At 35.4% G+C, this 19,998-nt stretch overlaps 1 protein-coding gene across 2 annotated transcripts in view; it reads left to right on the top strand.

Annotated features, from left to right (window-relative positions):
• FCHO2 (FCH and mu domain containing endocytic adaptor 2) overlaps positions 1 to 19,998 on the top strand; it is a 118,253-nt gene that overhangs the window by 55,776 nt on the left and 42,479 nt on the right. For both annotated transcript variants that reach the window (XM_032848700.1, XM_032848693.1), the window contains exons 9-11: positions 7,613 to 7,657; positions 10,693 to 10,765; positions 13,779 to 13,803. In XM_032848700.1, coding sequence (XP_032704591.1) covers positions 7,613 to 7,657; positions 10,693 to 10,765; positions 13,779 to 13,803 — 143 coding nt within the window. The remainder of the gene's footprint in view (positions 1 to 7,612; positions 7,658 to 10,692; positions 10,766 to 13,778; positions 13,804 to 19,998) is intronic.

The following is a 19,998-nucleotide window of genomic DNA, read 5'->3' as shown; positions in this document are numbered from 1 at the left end:
ATTAATTAGTTTAGATATTTGGAGAATTTAGCTTCTACATTATGTTTATTATTTTATATTTATTTTTTAAAAAGGTTTATTTATTTATTTATTTAAAGATTTTTATTTATTTATTTGACAGACGGAGATCACAAGCAGGCAGAGAAGCAGGCAGAGAGAGGAGGAAGCAGGCTCTCTGCCGAGCAGAGAGCCCGATGTGGGGCTCGATCCCAGACCCTGAGATCATGACCTGAGCTGAAGGCAGAGGCGTTAACCCACTGAGCCACCCAGGCGCCCCAAGATTTATTTATTTTAGAGAGAAAGCACATATGTGCAAATGAGTGAGCAGTGACGGGAGGAGCAAAGGGAGAAGGAGAGAGAATCTTAAGCAGACTCCCTGCTGAGGGTAGAGTTGGGGGGGGTTGCTCTATCCCAGGACCCTGAGATCATGACCTGAGCTGAACTCAAGAGTTAGCTGCTTGACTGACTAAGCCACCCTGGCACCCCTATGTTTATTATTTTAAAGTATAGTGTAAAGCAAATAATTTTTTTTTAAGATTTTATTTATTTATTTGACAGATAGAGATCACAAGTAGGCAGAGAGGCAGACAGAGAGAGAGGAGGAAGCAGGCTCCCCGCTGGGCAGAGAGCCCGATGCGGGGCTCGATCCCAGGACCCTGGGATCATGACCTGAGCCGAAGGCAGAGGCTTAACCCACTGAGCCACCCAGGCGCCCCAAAGCAAATAATTTTTAAAAAAATTTAAGGTCATCTTTCTAGAGCTCTCAAGGATTTGGAATAATGCCAAATGTATAAATAGAGCTTCCTACCACTCCCCCACCAAAGTTTTTTTTTTAAATCAGAGTAGCAAAAATGCTTTTATAGAAGGTAAAATTAAAAATAGCTAAAAAGAGACAAGACCCACAGACCACACCAGTTAGGCTGTGGTTTCTTGAGTTTCCTATTTCATAGTTTGGGGGAATGACTTAGAGGAATCATCCTCTTTCATGATATGATTAGGGAAGAGGATAATGTAGATTAGCACAAATAGAAAGTAAAAGAGGAGAGCTCTCCAAAAAAGTAAAATAGAAAAAACTTCTGGGAAAAAAAAAAAACACAACAACAACCAAAACAAAACAAAACAAAACCCCAACCCCCCCACCACAAAAACCCCAAAAACTTCTGTAAGGAAGTACACCTTTACCTGTTGTGTCTAGCCCCTCAAGGCAGAGGCATAGAACTATGCCCTGTGGGATGTATATGGAACTTAATGATTTTCTTCTCTATCTTTTCAAGCAGGAATCAGCAAACTATGGCCATTGAGTTAAGTTTGGTGCTGCTTATTTTAGAGTTGGATTATAGCAGCTTGTAGAGGCTTACAAGCAAAGAATTGGTTTATGTTTTTAAATGATGGGGGGGATCAAAAGAGTATTTTTGTAATACACAAAAAGTAGAAAATTTAGATATCATTGTCCAGAAAAGTCGTTTTGAACAGTTGCACTTAAGTTTATGTATTGTCTGTGGCACCTTTTGTACTGTAACAGCAGAGGACAGTAGTTGTGAGAGATCTTACGGCCCGCAAAGTCTAAAATATTCACTCTTTGCAGAAAATATTTGCCCACTCCTGTGTTAGAAAATATACTTTCTATGTAGTATAGTAGTAGGTATGTCATACTGCATCAGAATTGTGTACCTCATAATAGTATATAATCTTTTCTCAAAAGCTGATTCTGCTCCTCTTTTTGGGTTCAGAAATGATTTATTCTGACACCTTGCAATTAACTCCATCTGCAGTCATATCACAGCATAGTAATTGATTCTTATAATAATCCTAAATTGTGAAGTGAAGAATAAAATATGAGCAGGTTTTGTTTAAGAAAAGCTTATTGCATTAATTTGAAGTAGCCACTAAAAATATTAAATGTATAAACTCTGGCCATAAAGTAGAAGTAAAAAAGTTAAGGTAAGCTGATGACAGTTTTTACATGTGCATAAGGGCAGAGTTTTAGTTCTTTTTGCAGTATTTAAAAGAAGCTAGCTTAAACCACGTTGAATTTAAAAGGAAATTTATTGCAAAGAAACTGAGGTATCCAAAATCAGGAATATAGCCAGGCTGCAGAAGGAAACCCAAACCTGTGGGAACACTATGTATCATTTTCCTTCATTCAGTCTCTATATCTACTGCTTTATTTTCTTCTTTGCACAATGGCTTTCTTTGTTTTTCCAGGCACGTGACAACTGGTGACCTGTCTGTAATTTCTAGGTACTTCTATTTATTCTTTAATTGCAGCCACAGCTCAGAATTAATCCAGGTTTTTGTCCCTTTACAGATTTCTGGGAGAAAGAATCTGGTCCAGGTAATCTTGGATCAGGTAATTTTTCTAACTTAGTTCTGACTAGGTCATGTGGTATAAACATGGCTTCTGCACCACTTGTGGGAAAGGGGGAAATTCCCAGGAAAAAGAGATATAGTGAGCTGAGTAGAATCACCCAGGGTTTTATCAGTATCATTGAGAGTAAAAACATGACTCACTCTAGGAGGTATGTCAAATAGGGAGGTGGTGTCAGATTTTGGATGTGTAGGAGATTATATTTCACTGTTTTGATTCTGTGTTTGGAGAACTAGGTGAAATTTTGGAAGTTTTACAGTGACTGCAATTTCCTAGTGAAAAACCTGTATTTTTCATTTAAGACCATGGTTCCTAAGTTTGCGTCATCACTGATTCTTGAGCCTTGGGAACATATAAGAATCAGTAATGGAAATTTTTTTTCTTTCATTTTCCTTCCTTCGCTTTCTCTCTCTCTCCCTCCCTCTTGGCTTCTCCCCCATCTCTTTAAAAAAAAATGTACAGACAGTTCACTGCCCCAGAAATTCTGATTTCAGTGGTCTAGGGTGGATCCTTGATAACACTGTATTTTAAAACGGCTCATCTGAGTCTAATGTGCTGCCATTGTTCAGAATCCACTGCATTTTATCACTGGATGCTCATTATAAGTGTAGAGTCTCAAAAGATACCCAGGCCTACTGAAAGAGGATCTGCATTTTATTTATTTAAAGAATCTGCATTTTAATAATATCCCCAAGCAGCTTATATGTAGAGTAAAACTGGAGAAGCACTGTCTAGAATTAGTGAATATCTGGCAGTGGACCCAAGGGCTCCCTTGGACTGTAGTTCTCAAAGTATGATCCCAGGACCATCTGCAGTCACCTGGGAGTTTGTTAAAAATGTACATTCTGAACACCAACCTAGACTTTCTGAATAGGACACTGGGGAGGTTGGGGGCAGCAATTTATGGTTTAATGAGCTCTCCGGATGATTTTTACGCAGGGAGTATTGCACTAGGAGATTCAGGTAGGTATTGGGATTTGGAACCACTGGATTAAGAGAATTCTTTCTACAGCCCTTTTTTTTTTTTAAAGATTTTATTTATTTATTTGAGAGAGAGAGAGAGAGATCATAAGTAGGCAGAGAGGCAGGCAGAGACAGGGGGGGAAGCAGGCTCCCTGCTGAGCAGAGAGCCCGATGTGGTACTCGATCCCAGGATTCTGGGATCATGACCCGAGCCAAAGGCAGAGGCCCAATTCACTGAGCCACCCAGGCGCCCCTCTACAGGCCTTTTATTAAAATACTTACTGAAGTGAAGTAGCATTGATGTTGCAACTTAACTTTCAAATGATTTAACAAGCTAAAAAAAGGGGGAAGGACCCTCTCTGTGTGTATAGGTGCTTGTAGAGAAAAGGAAAGCACATATGGCAAAAGGATATTTTCTGCCATTGCATTTATAGAAATGGTATAATCTAGGAGTACCTGGGTGGCTCAGTCACTTAAGCATCCGACTCTTGTTGATTTTGGTTGGGGTCATGAATCTTGGGTTCATGGGATCCAGCCCTGTGTTGAGCTCTGTGCTTAGTGGGTAGTCTGCTTGGGATTCTCTCCCTTTCCCTCTGTCTCTCCCTTAGCTCATGCTCTCAATCTCTTTCTCTCTCTCTTTTTTTTTTTTTAAAAGGCACAATCTAGATTCAAGTAGAGTAACTAGTTTAAGGTAAATAGCCAGCAGGCAGGTGGCAAAATGAGAACTTGAGTGTCCATGCCCTTTGTACATCACCAGAAGCTGGAGTTTGATGTTTTTCATGTTAGCTTGCCTGAGTTCACCATCCCAGGCATCTAGGAATGTGGCTGTGTTGCATTCTACAGGCCCAGGAGTGAGCTTGAACATTTAGTCATTGACTTCCGTTGTCATGACTAACTGCCCCCTACCTCCCTCCCACTCTACAGTGTCATAGTTCCCTCCTCAGCCCTTGTTATCATCATTCTTACTATTAGACTTGGAATCTGGGCATGTTCATATATTTTATTTTGGCTTCTAATAGAACCAAGTGTTCTATGGTTTGAGTTGGGCATATGCAGAAATATGATTGATTTGTGTAGCCCAGACTTACTGTTTCAGTTTTCAGGCCAGTTATTAACTAGACAGAATTGCAAATTTGCCCTGTTGGTAGCCTGAGATTTAGGATTAGTTTCAAAAACAATGAGAACTAGTAAGTATTTTACTTTTTAAAATACTTTACCTCATCCACAAAATGTTTCTGTTGATTAAAGATTGCTATTAAATTGTCTTTCCTACTGTAACATTTCTTAAAAGTTCTGATCCATATTAGAATTGGATGAATTTTTTAGGTTGTTGACTTCCTCTTTTTTTTCTTTGTAGCAATAATTTATTCCTACCTGATGATTAAAAAAAAATCCTCTGTAAGAATTGTTTTACTTTATTGTTGACCTCGTGGAGGTCTGCCTTTAATTGAACTCATGATGGCATTTTAATATAATGTGTAAAAGAGCATCAGGAGACAGAGCTAACGTGGTCTTACTTGCTTTTATACAAATTAAATTGCCCTTGTGGCCCAGCATAAAATCAAAGCACTAAGAGCGGTTATTTATTTTGACAACAGAATTAATTGAGCCTAAAACAGTTGAAATTCCAGTTGTAGCAAACTGTTCTTTCTGGGTCTCACTCTGGCTTTGGGACTGTCAAAAAAAGTAACTTGTCTTATGATTAAATAGCAGAATGATGGGCAGTGGACTGCATTTGAGGGAGATGCTGAATTAAACTTTCTACTTGTGAAACATTTCAGAAGTGACATGCTACAAGGGGGGTCAGAATGTGCATTGCTATCCAGCTGAGCTGTCAGCTGGCACAGAGCCAGGCACGCAAAGCTTTGCCATGTGAAGCGGCATGTAGAGCATATGCCATTTGATAAAATCTTTTTCATGCATGAGTTAATTTTTTAAAAGGTATTTTTAGTTATATTATACCAGAAACCTTCATATTTTTGTCTTTAATAGAAAAACTAATGTGCTGAAGGTACTCATTTTAAAACTTTTATATGTATTTTACAATTTGAAAGGATGTGGCATCTTATATTTCACAAATGTTTGTCATTTTGAATAGTTTATTTTTATTGGGCATTTCCCTATTCCAATTCCAAATGGATTTTAAGAGGATGTTTAGAAAAGATAAAGGAAAAGCAATCGACATATATCTGGTATAGGCAAAAGGTTTTGTGAGGAAAAAAACATAGAATTTTGTTGGAGGAAATTTTGGTAGAGTTAAGGATGCCTTTGCTATTTTTCATATATATGAAAACATCCAAAAATCTTAAAACAATGTATATCATATTTGCTAAAATGATGTTATAAAAGTCTTTCTAGATGTTCTGTTTTAAAATATTTGTAAATAATGCAATTTGTTTGGCATTGGTGTTTTGTTTTGTTTTTCCTCTCTAGAATAAGCCCATGGTTTGAGTATTCAAGATGCTGTAAATAATTACTGGTCACAGATTATGCGATGTGTAGTTGTAGGAGCTCCCAGATTATTTGATAGGTGGTCATAGTCTCTTAAGGTTTATTAGTAAGTGATAAAGCTAATAATAAATAGTAAACTCGTGGTAATTTAGGAAGAGATTTTTCATTCTTTATAATTTTTACATCACCTAGTTGCTAATTATCAGATGGACATACTACAGTTCTTTGCCTTTATTGATCTTTCAGTTTCATCTCTTTATAAACTGTTAACTTAAGCCTCTAATGGATTTTAACAACAAGCTCATTTAATGAATCTTAGCTTCCAGATTTGCAGAGTGGACTTGAAGTCTTTAAATTTTTAATTAGGCCATGTTCTGGTTCCAAGGTTTTTTGGATGAAAGTAGTGAATGTATTGTTTCTTTTTTTAATCACATGATATATATCATAAGAATACTGTAGTAAGAAAGGTATTGCTAATTAATTAATTAGGACCTTGTTTATCAACTCTCTTTTATGAGTTTTTTTTTAATAAAGTTATTTTGCTTATCCCTAAATGTTAATGTATTCTGTTTGAATAGAAACTAGAACTGAAGAAGTAGATCTTAGATTTGGTCAAGAAGAAGGACATTTTAGCCCGTATTTTTAGGTGTTCTACTTGTAGAGAAATTTTTCTTGTTAATCAGTGGCTTTCTTTTGCAATGGAATCATCATTGAGAACTCTGATTATGAACTTGAATTTAGGTACAGTTAAGCTTAACATCTCAGAAGAACCAATAACAAAATCTTATATTTTCCACTTTTCAAGTTCTGTTTTTAAATTTTTTGAAATAATATATTGAATCTATTACTGCTAATAAGTTATTTCAGAAAAATACTGGACTTCAGAAAAATACAGAAAAGTATTAAAAAATAGTTTAACAGAATGATAGTTTAACAGTTTAACAGAAGATAATTTTTTAGTCTGATACTTAGCTTTGGGGTGTTTCAGTAGAATAGTGATTCATGCTTTTTGCTAACTTTCTTACTACCTAAATAATTTAGTATTCCATGTAAATGAAATATACCATCCCATGGGACTTAAGGCTTGTCTCAGCAGATCTGTTATTTTAGGGCTATTTTGTTTTTTAGCTGATTTCTATTTTATCATCATCTTCCCTTCTGTAGTCTATCCCTCATACCAGTGCTAAATTAATTTTCTTGTAAGCCACTTTGTAGGGTCATGTGTGGATCACCTCACGTGAAAACTCTTCCAATACCTGCAGACTACAAGTGCACATTCCTTGATGGACTTTACAGTTAGAGCCTCACCATTTAGCTGCTATGTAATTGGTGCATTTATTTGTTTAGCAGATATTTGTTAAAGACCTATATTTGCCACTCACAGCAGTCTACTAGACAAACAAATTCCCAAGCTTTAGATTCTAGTAGTATTTACTATGTTGGTCCCTCTGTCCTTCCCATGAATACAACCAAGGATCCAGCAACTGCCTTTTATTATGCTTGTTTTCTCTCAAGTATCCTGCAAGCTTCTTGAAAGCAGGAACTACAGATTAGGTTTGTGTCTTCAGTTCCATGGTATCTTATATAAAAGGTTTTCAGTAAATTGTGGTTATAATAATAGGCTCATTTCCGTTTTTGTCACTGTTAGGATTATTTGAATTTTAAAATTATTATTTATATTATAATTAACACTATCAGATAACACTAGAGCACATGTCAGGTCAGTTAAAAAGCTGTGATGGCATCTGATCTGAATGTTTTCTATCAGCTTGCTTTTTTTTTTTTTTTTTAACTTGCCATTGTTCATCTGTTTTTTGTTTGTTTGTTTAGGCCTTATTGAATTTGAAGAATGTGACCCTGCTAGTGCAGTTGAAGGTAAGTTGGCTACTTGTAATAGTAGTAACTAGCTAATATCTTCTGTTATTGAATAAATAAAGAGTGGCTATTATCCATTGGTGTTAGCCTGTCGGTGGTGTGAGTGAGATAGAAAATCTGAATGTGGTTTGAAGACCTATAGATACTGTTCTTCACTTAATAAGCAGTAGGTTTGCCCAAAGGAAAAGTGAGTGTGTTAGCGTATATATCTTAAAAGATGAAATATAACATGTATTTATTTTCAAATATACATTGAGATTGTTTTCTTTATTGATACCCATTTTAAACATTTTCATGTCATAAATATGAAAATGATTACTGCACATTAACGTGTAAGACTTACTCTAAAGTGAGAAACATTTCAGTAATTAATGAGGTTATATATTAATGTTATTATTACTATTATTTAAAATGAGTGATGATGTGACTTGGAGAAGGGGTTCACAACCCTTCCGGTTTGTTTGCTTGCTTTGTTTGCTTAAAGATCTTATACACACAATGTAGGGCTTGAGTTTACAACCCCCAAATCAAGAGTCCCACACTCCTCTGAGCCAGCCAGGTAGGCTTCCTGTTTAAATAGATGATTTTCATAGTATGAAACCTAAGAGAAGCCTGCTATTTTTGTCAAATTTTATGTATCTCACTTTGTGAGCTACTGGAAGTAATTTGAAAACAATCTTCTATTTTTTTCCTTCCAACATTTATTTAAGAATTTGGAGAAAAGGTTTGCTGTTGTGTATAAGGTTCTTATTGGAGAAGTCAGAGGCTCTGGTCCCTAGACTTTTTTTTTTTTTTTAAGAGAGGGGCTGAGGCAGGGAGGGTTAGAGGGGGAAAAAAAGAGAGAGAGAGAATTTTTTTTTTCCTTTCAAGATTTTATTTAAATTCAAGTTCTCATATAGTGTAATATTAGTTTCAGGAGTAGAATTTAGAGATTCATCAGTTGCAGGTAACACCCAGTGCACATTACATCAAGTGCCTTCCTTAATGTCTATCCCCCAGTTACCCTATCCCACCACTCCCTCCCCTCCAGGGCCTGGGTGGCTCAGTCACTTAAGCATCTGCCTTGAGCTCAGGTCATGATCCTGGGGTCCTGGGATTGAACCCCACTTGGGGCTTATGCCCCCTGCTTATGTTCTCTCTTTCTCTCTCATTCTCTCAAATAAATAAAGTCTTAAAAAAAGAGTCTCTTATGGTTTGCTTCCCTCTCTGTCTTTATCTTATTTTTCCTTCCTTTCTCCTATGTTCATCTGTTTTGTTTCTTAAATTCCATGCAAGAGTGAAATCAAACAGTATTCATCTTTCTCTAACTGACTGAATTCACTTAGAACCATACACTCTGTTTCCAGGAGAGAGAGAAACTTTTTTTTTTTTTAAGATTTATTTGACAGATATCACAAGTAGGCAGAGAGGCAGGCAGAGAGAGAGGAGGAAGCAGGCTCCCCGCTGAGCAGAGAGCCCCATGTGGGGCTCGATCCCAGGACCCTGGGATCATGACCTAAGCCGAAGGCAGAGGCTTTAACCCACTGAGCCACCCACGCACCCCAAGAGAGAGAATCTTAAGCAGGCTTCACAGCCCGTGTGGAGCCCAGTGCTGGCCAAGATCTCATGACCCTAAGATCATGACCTGAGCTGAAATCAAGAGTGGGACACTTAACCAACTGAGCCACCCACACGTGCTGGTGTCTAGACTTCTTACAGTTCCTAACTTCTTATAGTTCCTGTAAACAGTTATTTAAGTTCTCTGTACTTCAGCTTTCTTGGTTGTAAAATGTGGATAGTTGGGGCACCTGGGTGGCACCTCAGATTATGATCTGAGGGTTATGAGATGAAACCCTGCTTCAGGCTCCGTGCTCAGCTTGAGATTCCCTTCTTCTCCCTCCCCTGGCTTGTACTCTGTCTCTCAAATAAGTAACTAAACTTAAAAAAAAAAAAAAAGTGCAGATAGTAAATAATACTCTGTAAGAATAAAAATGTATTTGATTTTTAAAATATAGGGGCGCCTGGGTGGCTCATGGGGTTAGGTCTCTGCCTTCGGCTCAGGTCATGATCTCAGGGCCCTGGGATTGAGCCCCACATCAGGCTCTCTGCTCAGCAGGGAGCCTGCTTCCTCCTCTCTCTCTGCTTGCCTCTCTGCCTACTTGTGATCTGTCAAATAAATAAAATCTTTAAAAAACATAAAATATACCATGCTATACAAATGTATGATTTAGGAAATTAATTTTGCGTGAAATTTTAGATGTTCTAAAACATCTGAATTATAATCGTCGCTATAGTATTTAGTAGCTGTATAACATTGAGTTAAAAAAACAAAAAACTACCCTTGAGTTTCCTCATCTATACGGTAAGGAGTTATCTTAGGTATGCTCTGCCTGTCCGAGTAAACAGCTAAGCTTTAAATGCTGAATTCCATCAACAATCAATAGCACAACTGATCTCTAAAAAATAAATTTGTCATGCAAGAAGAGGAGGAAGAATTAGGCAAAACAAAGATGATCTTTGTTTCTCATTTATGGTAGAATCAACTTAAAGCAGTGTTTATATTAAAGATATAATTTGGGCAAAAGAATGCCATATATTTTCTGTGTTTACTGTTAATGGATCTGTTCTTTTTTTTTTTTTTTTAAACAACACATTTATATTTTGTGACCTTCCACACAGGAAACATGACTTGGCCTGCATTTATAACAGTCTAATTTATTAAATAATGTACTTTCTTTGAAGTTTTCAGATATCTCCAAATGCTTATTTTGTCTGAGGTAACTTAGGGGAGACTTAGAGGAAAAGAGAATTTTGTTGATCAAGTGAATGTTTTATAACCTTTTGGTGCATAGCAGGCCATATTAAATTAAGACAAGACTAAACAGATTGTGACTCTGATTTAAATGTTAGGGTTGTGCAGTTGATACTTTTATTTCTTTATCCAAATTTAGTATTGACAGAAGCAAATCATGTGTCAAGATATAAGAGATATTCATAAATTTAATATATTTATCAGCAACAATTACGTTTCTGTAACAGTATATATTTATTTCAAGGTATAAAACCAAGGAAAAGAAAGACTTTTGGTTTACCAGGGATAATTAAAAAGGAAAAGGATGCAGAGTCTGTGTAAGTATATTACATATTGTCAAAATCCTCTGTTATTAAGAATAAGACTGTTGTTTTGAATTTGAGAAGAAAAAAATTCCATCAGAAATAACTCAAAGTATGTATGTCTAAGGTTTAAAAAATACATTTTTCTAAGTAAATGTACTACCTCCTCTGGCTTTAGATAAAAGTATTAACTTCTCTTATTTTAAAATTTAAGATGAAAGCTCTAGTGTCTTGAAATTGAAACTTTAAAGGTACCCTTTTTATAAAACATACATGCATATTTAAAAAACAGAAGTGCAGAGGAAACTAAAAATTCTCCTGTATCTGAATGCCAAAGAAAAAAACCCATGGTCAACAATTTAATGAAAATCCTTTCTAGACAACTCTAAACATATAGGCATATGTGTACACATAAATAGAAAATAGGGGAGAGCAAAGGCACTACCATGTTTTAAACATTTATACTAGGTCATCAAGTTTAGATGGGGGATGGACTATAAATATGATTGATGTATTTTTTAAATTAAGTTAATATACACAGAATATATAATTTGCATACAATAAATTCAACTAGTATTGGGTAAGTGAAGTTTTCTACATTGGCTATGAGTTAGAACTATGTGGAAAATTAAAATAGATGTATTTATGCCAGGCCCCATCTCAGACCAATTAAGCCAGATTCTCAGGCATGAGGCCAAGCATAATTTTTGTTTGGTTTGGTTTTAAGTAATCTGTGTGATTCCTAACATACACCTGGGGTTGAGAATCTCTAAGAACTATGATTTGCAAGAGACAAACTGGAATCTATCTTTCTGTAATTACTCAACCTTATATATATTGACAAGATGCTAATCAAATCTTAAATGATTTGTTGACCATGTGACACTGGGTGAAAATTTGTCTAAAATCCCTACTTCTCTAGCATAATTAGCAGAGCTATCATAGGCACTCATATTTTCAGTATAAGAGAACAGTTTGTGCTTTGGGTATTCTTACCTTCTGCCTAGTTAGATTCTTTTTGAGTTTCTCAGTGTGTCTAAGTCTGTTTCTTCCTTTCTCCCAAGTTTTACTTGGTTAACAGATTAAGACCAATTGCAGAGTAATTTTTATTTGTAGTTACCATCTCATCTACAAATGTCTTTTCAGCATTTAGGAAGGGGGTATTTTGTTAAAGAGATGGAATCTAATCTTTTTTATAACATTGGAAATACTTATGGAAATCTAAACAGTTGATTTGTAAGTGAAATTATAAATGTAGCCAGTTCATCTGTGGGTGTATTATAAAAAATAAAGGCCTTAAATTCAAATATTTTTATAATGTATGGTTTTCACAGCTGTCCATTCAGGCAGCGTGGAATATTTTTGCATATTCTGTGTTTTTAAAATAGTTTTTCATGATCAGTAATTTCCCAGTACCAAGATTAGGCCACTCAGATATTGGAATGGTTTTTACAAACACTGAGAAGACCAGAGCCAAAAACCAGTGCTTAAACAACTGCACCATGATTGCTTTCTTTCAACACTTGGAGGCAGGAAAAATGTTAGAAACCACTTTGTTTGAAATGCCTGAGGCTCTTGGCATGCTTCTTCCAGTAGCCTGAAGGCTTTGAAATGCCAGCAGTTGTGGAAGACGGGGTCCTGCTCCGAGCTTGCTCAGGGCTTGCTCTTCCTTGGGGCTTCAACTGCAGGTCTCATTGAAGCCCACTGTAAAAGCAAACAGATGAGTGCTTTGACACAAAGACTGGTGAGCTCTGGCTGAAAGCCAGAGAATAAACCATTTGAAACTTTGACACTTTTATATTTAAAGTATATCTTTTTAAAAAAAGAAGGAAGTAGAAGTGCTCCAATATCTTAAATTACTTGATTTTGTAGAGGGATTGAACATATCCTTAGAGTATGCATAGGAATATATCAGTAATAAGGAAGCTCTTTTTCAAAACTTGGAATTTTGAGTGACATTTAAGTGGCTATGAAGATACAAGAGGCTTACATTTACCCTCTTTGGTGCTTCCATTTGGATTAAGAGCAGTGTAGTCATCTTCTTTTTTTCATTATTTCAGTCTGTTCCATCCTGTCTTTCTTTAACTAAATTCTTCAATTTGTAGATTTTTTTTCTGGTTTGTGCTTTAGTCTTTGGGTAGAGATGACCTGTTTATCCTGTACATTAATTTAGTACATTTTATTACTGTTCATTGGACTCTCAAGGTATACCTAATATGTGTGTTTTCAGTCTCTTATTAAAGTGGTGGATTCTGATACTATATATGCATTAACTGTCTCAGGCCACTGAATATGTAACTAATCCAAATGCCTTTTAAATGTTCATTCTAATTTTTGTTAGTGAATTTGTTTAACAATATGTATGTAGAAATCCTTCTAACCTTATTTCTCATGGCCTCGATGTCTTTATGGGTTTAGGTCTTTATTTGGTTGATAAAGTTGGTCTACTTTATGTTTTAATTTTACATTCAAAGCACTTCTTTTCCAGCTTATATCCAAATTAATATCTATCAGTTAAATGATAAAATACCAGTTTTATATATTAGACTTAGATTTTTTAAGTGGAATTCTGACTACTTATTTAACATATTTGGAGAAAAATGGTTTGGTTTCTATATATATATCTGCTAGCTATGGATATTACTTCAAATGAAACTGAAGTTTTTAACAAGAATATATTGTAAAGTGTTATTTAAAAGCCAGTAGCAATCCTTGTAGGACTGGCAGCTTCCTTTATATGATTCATGTGTATATTTATGAAAAAGAAGTGCTTTTGAAGTACAAGTTTTTAAAATACTTGCGCGCTGTGTAAGTTTTATTTGCCATGTATTGTGGATATTGAATTGCCTTCTTTTGAACTTTAAAATCATTTGGTATATTTTAATCCTCATGATTTGATTTTTCTAAATATCTTTGTAAAGTTTAAATAAAAGTTATGTTTAAATAACAAGGTAAACACATTCAATATACTAGAATTATAGATAGTTCTAATAGTTGATTGTTTCTAATATTTTGTTTATTTTAATAGGGAATGCCCTGATGCAGATTCACTTGTAAGTTGATTTTCCTTTGATATAAACCATCCATATTAACTATTTTCATTAGGAAATAACCAGCATATTTGGGTTGAGTTGTTAACAAGTCTTTCCAAGAAAAATACTAACCAGCTTAAAAAATTCACTATTAAAATTATTTTACAGGTGCATTTTTGGCTTTATATTACTAGATGCTTTCCTATTAAATAGAAAGTAGTTCTACCTACCTTTGTAAAGTACATTTTACTTTTAAAATTTGAGTGGTACTATACCATATTGCCTTTTCTTGGGAAATATGCCAGATCTCAGATCTGTATACTTTATTTTAAAATGTTATGCTCTTAGTAATGTGTTCCTCATCATTAAAATGTTATTTTTATCTATTCAAGTATTTGAGTTTTAATAGATTACCAGTTTAAAAAATACAACAATCATGGTCAGTATTTTTCTGTGCTTTTTGCTTGTAGAACTTTCACTTATATTTTTTATTTAAATATATTTCTTTGTATATAATTGAGGAAGGCATTAAATGGAGCTCCAAATAAGTTACAGTGGGAGAGTAGATTTACAAAATAGTCTAATATATAAACAGACACATTTTTCAAATTATTCATTAGACTGGTTATGTTGCTAAGTGTAGTAGAGTCAAGCTGTCTGTCTCCTTTGCTTGTTCTTGCTTATATAATTACTGTTTTTTTCGGTCCCACGTCATTTTGATCTTTTACAGCATAATGGTGTATCAGGATAAAGATATTTTGTGAAATAGTGTGTTTTATGTAACTTAAATAAAACCTAGTATATTTTCTTTAAAATAAGAAAATTATGGTTTGTTAATAAATGTAAAGTGAAAGTAGAGAATTAGATTTCTAGTGAGCTCTAGGGTTAAAATTATCCAGTGTTTTAGAATTACATTTAATTTACCAATTGTCTGTTTTGATACTCTTGGCTTACTAATTAATGAAAAAGTTAACAGATGTGTTTGACATATACTTCAGTATTCATCATGCATTTCATTTTGGAATTATTTATGCGTAGCATTTATTTGATGATTGCAGTATTGAATTAAATACTTTAATACTTCTTGTTTTATATATACTCCCTTAAATATAACATCTGTAATCCTCTTAAGCTCATTGATACTATTCTATAATGATCAATATTAACCAAGTTTGAACTTCAAGTCAGAAGAATTAGAAAAAGAATTAGAAAAGAACTTTTAAAGAGGATGCATAAGGCTAATGCCATATAAGAAATTATTGATAAATTTGTGTAGAAAGAAAACATCTAATATTACAAAAAGTTGAAGAATTTGATTCAGTGAAGATAAATTGGCAGAGTATATTTGCAAGACATGTAATAAGGGGCTACTTTACTTTGTAGAGTTTATACAAATCATTATCAAAGGTGAGCAATGTCCCAGTAGAAAAAGGGCATTATAAAAATGGGCTATTTTGGGGGGCGTCTGGGTGGCTCAGTGGGTTAAAGCCTCTGCCTTCGGCTTAGGTCATGATCCCAGGGTCCTGGGATCAAGCCCCACATCGGGCTCTCTGCTTAGCGGGGAGCCTGCTTCTTGCTCCGCTGCCTCTGCCTGCCTCTCTGCCTACTTGTGATCTCTGTCTGTCAAATAAATGGATGGAATCTTTAAAAAAAAAAGAAAAGGGAAAACAGGCTATTTTTCATAAAAAGAAATAGAAGTGGTAAATAACCATAAGAAATGTTGTTCAGAATAGTAGTCTCATTCTGATGCAAATTAGAATGAAATTCCTATATTTACCTATCATATTGGCAAAGGTTTTGGTATATTGGTAGGAATGTAAATTGATATGATCTGTCTTATATGTAGTTTGGCAGTGTCTTCTCAAATAAGAAATGCATGTTCTTTTTTGACTCTCCAGTCCTACTGCTTGAGGTTTACTGTTACAGCTATATTCACAAACTATATGTATGTGATTGACCAAGGTAAATGCACACAGTAGTCATTCCCTCCCCCACCCCGCCCCTGAGGTTTCGCTTTCCACGGTTGGAGTTACTCATGGTTAGTCATGGTTCAGAAGCAGATGATCCTCCTTCTGATATATCATCAGAAGTTCATTAGTAGCCTGACGCTACATCACAATGCCTACTACATCATTCACCTCATGTCATCTCATCATATAGGTATTTTATTATATCACATCATCACAAGAAGGGTGAGTATGGTAAAATAAGATATTTTGAGAGACCACATCCAGATAACTTTTTTTTTGAAAGATTTTATTTATTTATTAGAGAGCTGGGGGAGGAACAGAGGGAGAGGGAGGAGCCTAGATGATGTGGGGCTCTGTTCCAGCACTCTGGGATCATGACCTGAGGTAAACCCAGGTGCTTAACCGACTGAGCCACCCAGGCACCCCGTCACATAACTTTTATTATAGTATATATATGTTTTAAAGATTTTATTTATTTATTTGACAGAGATCACAAGTAGGCCAAGAGGCAGGCAGAGAGAGAGGAGGAAGCAGGCTCCCCGCTGAGCGGAGAGCCCAATGTGGGGCTCAATCCCAGGACCCTGGGATCATGACCTGAGCCGAAGGCAAAGGCTTTAACCCACTGAGCCACCCAGGCGCCCCCTATTACAGTATATTGTTATAACAGTTCTATTTTATTATTACTTCTTGTTACTAATCTCTTTTGTGCTTTAAAAAAAATCTCTTACCATGTCTAATTTATAAATTGAACTTTATCATAGATATGTATGTATAGGAAAAAAACATAGTGTATATAGGGTTCATTATTATCCCTCGTTTCAGGCATCCACTGGGGTGTGGGAATGTATCCTCCCTGGGTAAGGGAGACTAGAAGGAGGAAGGGAGAAGTAGAAACAGATGTTTATTTCAGCATTGTTTATATTAACTCAAGATTGAAAACACCCATCAAAATGGACATTGGTTAAATAAATTATTAAACATTCACTGTAATAGTCTGATGTTTTAGAATTAGGTTACTCTGCCTGCTGATATGGAAAGAGCTTACTAAAGAAAAGCAAGTGTCATATTTTAAGTAAATGCTGTTTTAAAAATATAAGTGGGTAGATATCTTTGTTCTTTTTTTTTTTTTTAATAATGTGTTACCAGATATTTAATCTTAATTGTGGTTACCTTTGGGAAACAGGATTACAGTGGTTTTCTGCGGGGAGAAAAGGCTTTCAGTATTTGTTTTATTTATAGCCTATTAGTATTTATGGCCTATTTATGACCTTTTTTTATGGCTTGTCTTTATTTTTTTTTTAAACATAGGCCTACGTGGGACTTGAACTCATGACCCTGAAATCAAGAGTTTCATGCTTTACTGACTCAACCTGCCAGGCTCCCCTATGGCTAGTCTTAGTAATTACTTAAAAAACATCCATAGTCTCCCTTATGAGGGAAATTATTGCTCAATTTCTGTTCCTTTTTTAAACGGTCTGTGTAATTTTGAGGGACTGTATCTTTTAAAGGTTGACCAAGTAAGTGTGAATTGCTCTTTTTATTTAGTTTTAGCCAGTCTCCCCGTTGTAAACAGAGATTGAGGAATATTCCACTAACTAGAGAGCTCTCTCCAAGCCTGTTGTTTTAAATCACTACCACCACTGTCCAAATCTGCCTTTTAAGATTATTAGGTGAAGTTAACTGTTCTTTCCTTCATACTGCTTTGGCCTTACGTTTTGCTCTGGCAGTGTAGGATCTTTAAATAGAAATCATGGATTTAGTGGACAGAGGTGTAAATAGGCATTGTGTAAGTTTTTATTAATATCAGTTTTCTATGAATAGTTTTAGCACTGAAAACCTAATATACTGAGTATCGTGATTTATTTTGAAGTAATCAATTTACAGCAAGTTTCAAAGATAGTACAGAGCAATCCAGTGTACCTTTCACCTGCTTTTGCCCAATGACTTCTTGCAGAAATACAGTATAGTATCACAACTGGGATGTTGACACTAATACAGTCAAAGAAGAATATTTCCATTATCACAAGGGTCTTCTGTGTGAATTATCCTTTTACAGCCATTTCTCTTCCATCACCACCCTTCTGGCAACTGCTCCTATTTTCTCTGTTGCTATAATATTATCATTTCAAGAATGTTATCTAAGTGGAACCCTATTAAAACCTTTTCAGATTGGCTTTTTTCATTCAGCATAATTCTTCAGTTTCTTCTGGATTATTGTGTGTATGAATAGTTGTTTGTTGAATCATATTCCATGATATAGGTGCACTAAATTTTGCTGTAACCACTAACCTATTATAGGACATTTAGTTATTTCTAGTTTTTGGCTATTAGAAAAAAGCTGCTTTGAAGAATCATATATAGGTTTTTGTATGGATACAGTATCCTTCTCTGACCCTGGTAATTTTCTTTTTGAAGTGTGTTTTATTTAACAGAAGGATAGTCATTCTCTCTCTCACCAACCTTTTAAAAATGTTTACATGGTATATTTTAAAAATTATTTTCCTTTCAACCTACTTATGTTGTTATATATGAAGTGAGTTTCTTATATGCTATAGATAGCATCTAGTTGGGTCATGTTTTTAATCTCGTCTTTCAGTCTGTCTTTTGTTACATTTGGACAGTTTCTACTTAACATAATTATTGACCTGTCAGGGCCAAGTATGTCATTTTATTTTTTGTTTCCTGGTTTTGTTTTGTTTTGCTTTTCATTTTTTTTTCTTTTTCCTGTCTTCCCTGTGGGTTATTTGAACCTTTTTAAGAACTCCATTATGATCTATTTATAGTCTTTTAGCATATAATTTTGTGTGACTTTCTAAATGGTTCCTCTAGTTCACTCTCTAGTACCTTCAGATAGTTTTTTTTGACCAGAGTTTATAGTTATAATCTTCAAGAGGTTGATCCATAAGCAGCTTATTCAGCCCTATAGAAAATGGCTCAGTATTATTTGAAATTACTACATTGTACTAAATAATACACTGTAAACAAATTTAAAAGTAGTATCAGCAAATCCTTAGAATTTCTAGGGACTTAAGTATCTGGTATGTTTCTAGGGTACTGGGAATAAAAATCAAGTATTTTATAAAAACCTTAATTCTGAGGCGCCTGGGTGGCTCAGTTGGTTATAGCTGCTGCCTTCGTCTCAGGTCATGATCCCAGGGTCCTGGGATCCAGTCCTGCATCAGACTCCTTGCTTGGCGGGGAACCTGCTTCTCTCTCTGCCTCTGCCTGCCACTCTTCCTGCTTGTGCGCTTGCTCTCTCTCTGACAAATAAGTTAATAAAATCTTTTAAAAAACCCCCAAAAAACCTCTATCAAAAATTTTTAAAAAGGAACCTTAATTCTGATGTTTAATGAATTCATATTTGGTAGAGTTTATTTTTTTAAGTATTTTTAAATATTATTTGCGTATAAGCAAGCAATATATAGAACTCAAAGTACTCCAGTTCTAGGGATGTAACTATATACTTGTCATCTTTTTAATATATGGAATCTGCTCTTTACTATTAGATTTTCTTTTTTTTTTTTTAAGATTTTATTTATTTATTTGACAGACAGAGAGAGATCACAGTAGGCAGAGAGGCAGGCAGAGAGAGAGAGAGGAGGAAGCAGGCTCCCCGCTGAGCAGAGAGCCTGATGCGGGGCTCGATCCTGACCTGAGCCGAAGGCTGAGGCTTAACCCACTGAGCCACCCACGCGCCCCACTATTAGATTTTCATTTCTAAATTTTAATCCAGCCTGTTAACTCACTGCTGGCTACAGTAGATTTTTTATTCAGATTGGAAGCTGTAACCATGTAAATGCTATTTTAGTTCTCCTTGATTTTATGCTGTGCCTGTGAGATTATCCTTCATATTCCTTTTGCTGAGCTTTAGCAGGTGAATGGAGGAAGAACAGCAAACTTTACCAGTAGAAGAATATTGGCTCTCCAATTCCACTGATCACTTGGCATTTCTTGGTGATCTTTTTTTTTTTTTTTAACTTTTTGTAATTGTTTTATTCTTCTATTTTTTTGTAAGTTAGAAGTTATTTCTGGGACTCAGTCGGTTAAGCATCTGTCTTCAGCTCAGGTTATAATCTCAGGGCCCTGGGATTCAGCTCCACATTGGCCTCCCCACTGTGCGGGGCTGGGCGAGGTCTGCTTGTCCCTCTCCCTCTGCCTGTCTTCCACTTGCACTGTCTCTCTCTCTCAAATAAATAAAATCTTAAAAAAAAAGAAGTTATTTCCAAATAAAAACCCTTGAATACCC

The sequence above is a fragment of the Lontra canadensis genome, unplaced genomic scaffold (genome assembly GCF_010015895.1).
Source record: "Lontra canadensis isolate GAN:19392208 unplaced genomic scaffold, GSC_riverotter_1.0 scaffold4, whole genome shotgun sequence".
Lineage (NCBI taxonomy): Eukaryota > Metazoa > Chordata > Mammalia > Carnivora > Mustelidae > Lontra > Lontra canadensis.
The sequence above is the reverse complement of the archived record's forward strand: the minus strand, read 5'-3'. Positions and strand labels throughout refer to the sequence as shown.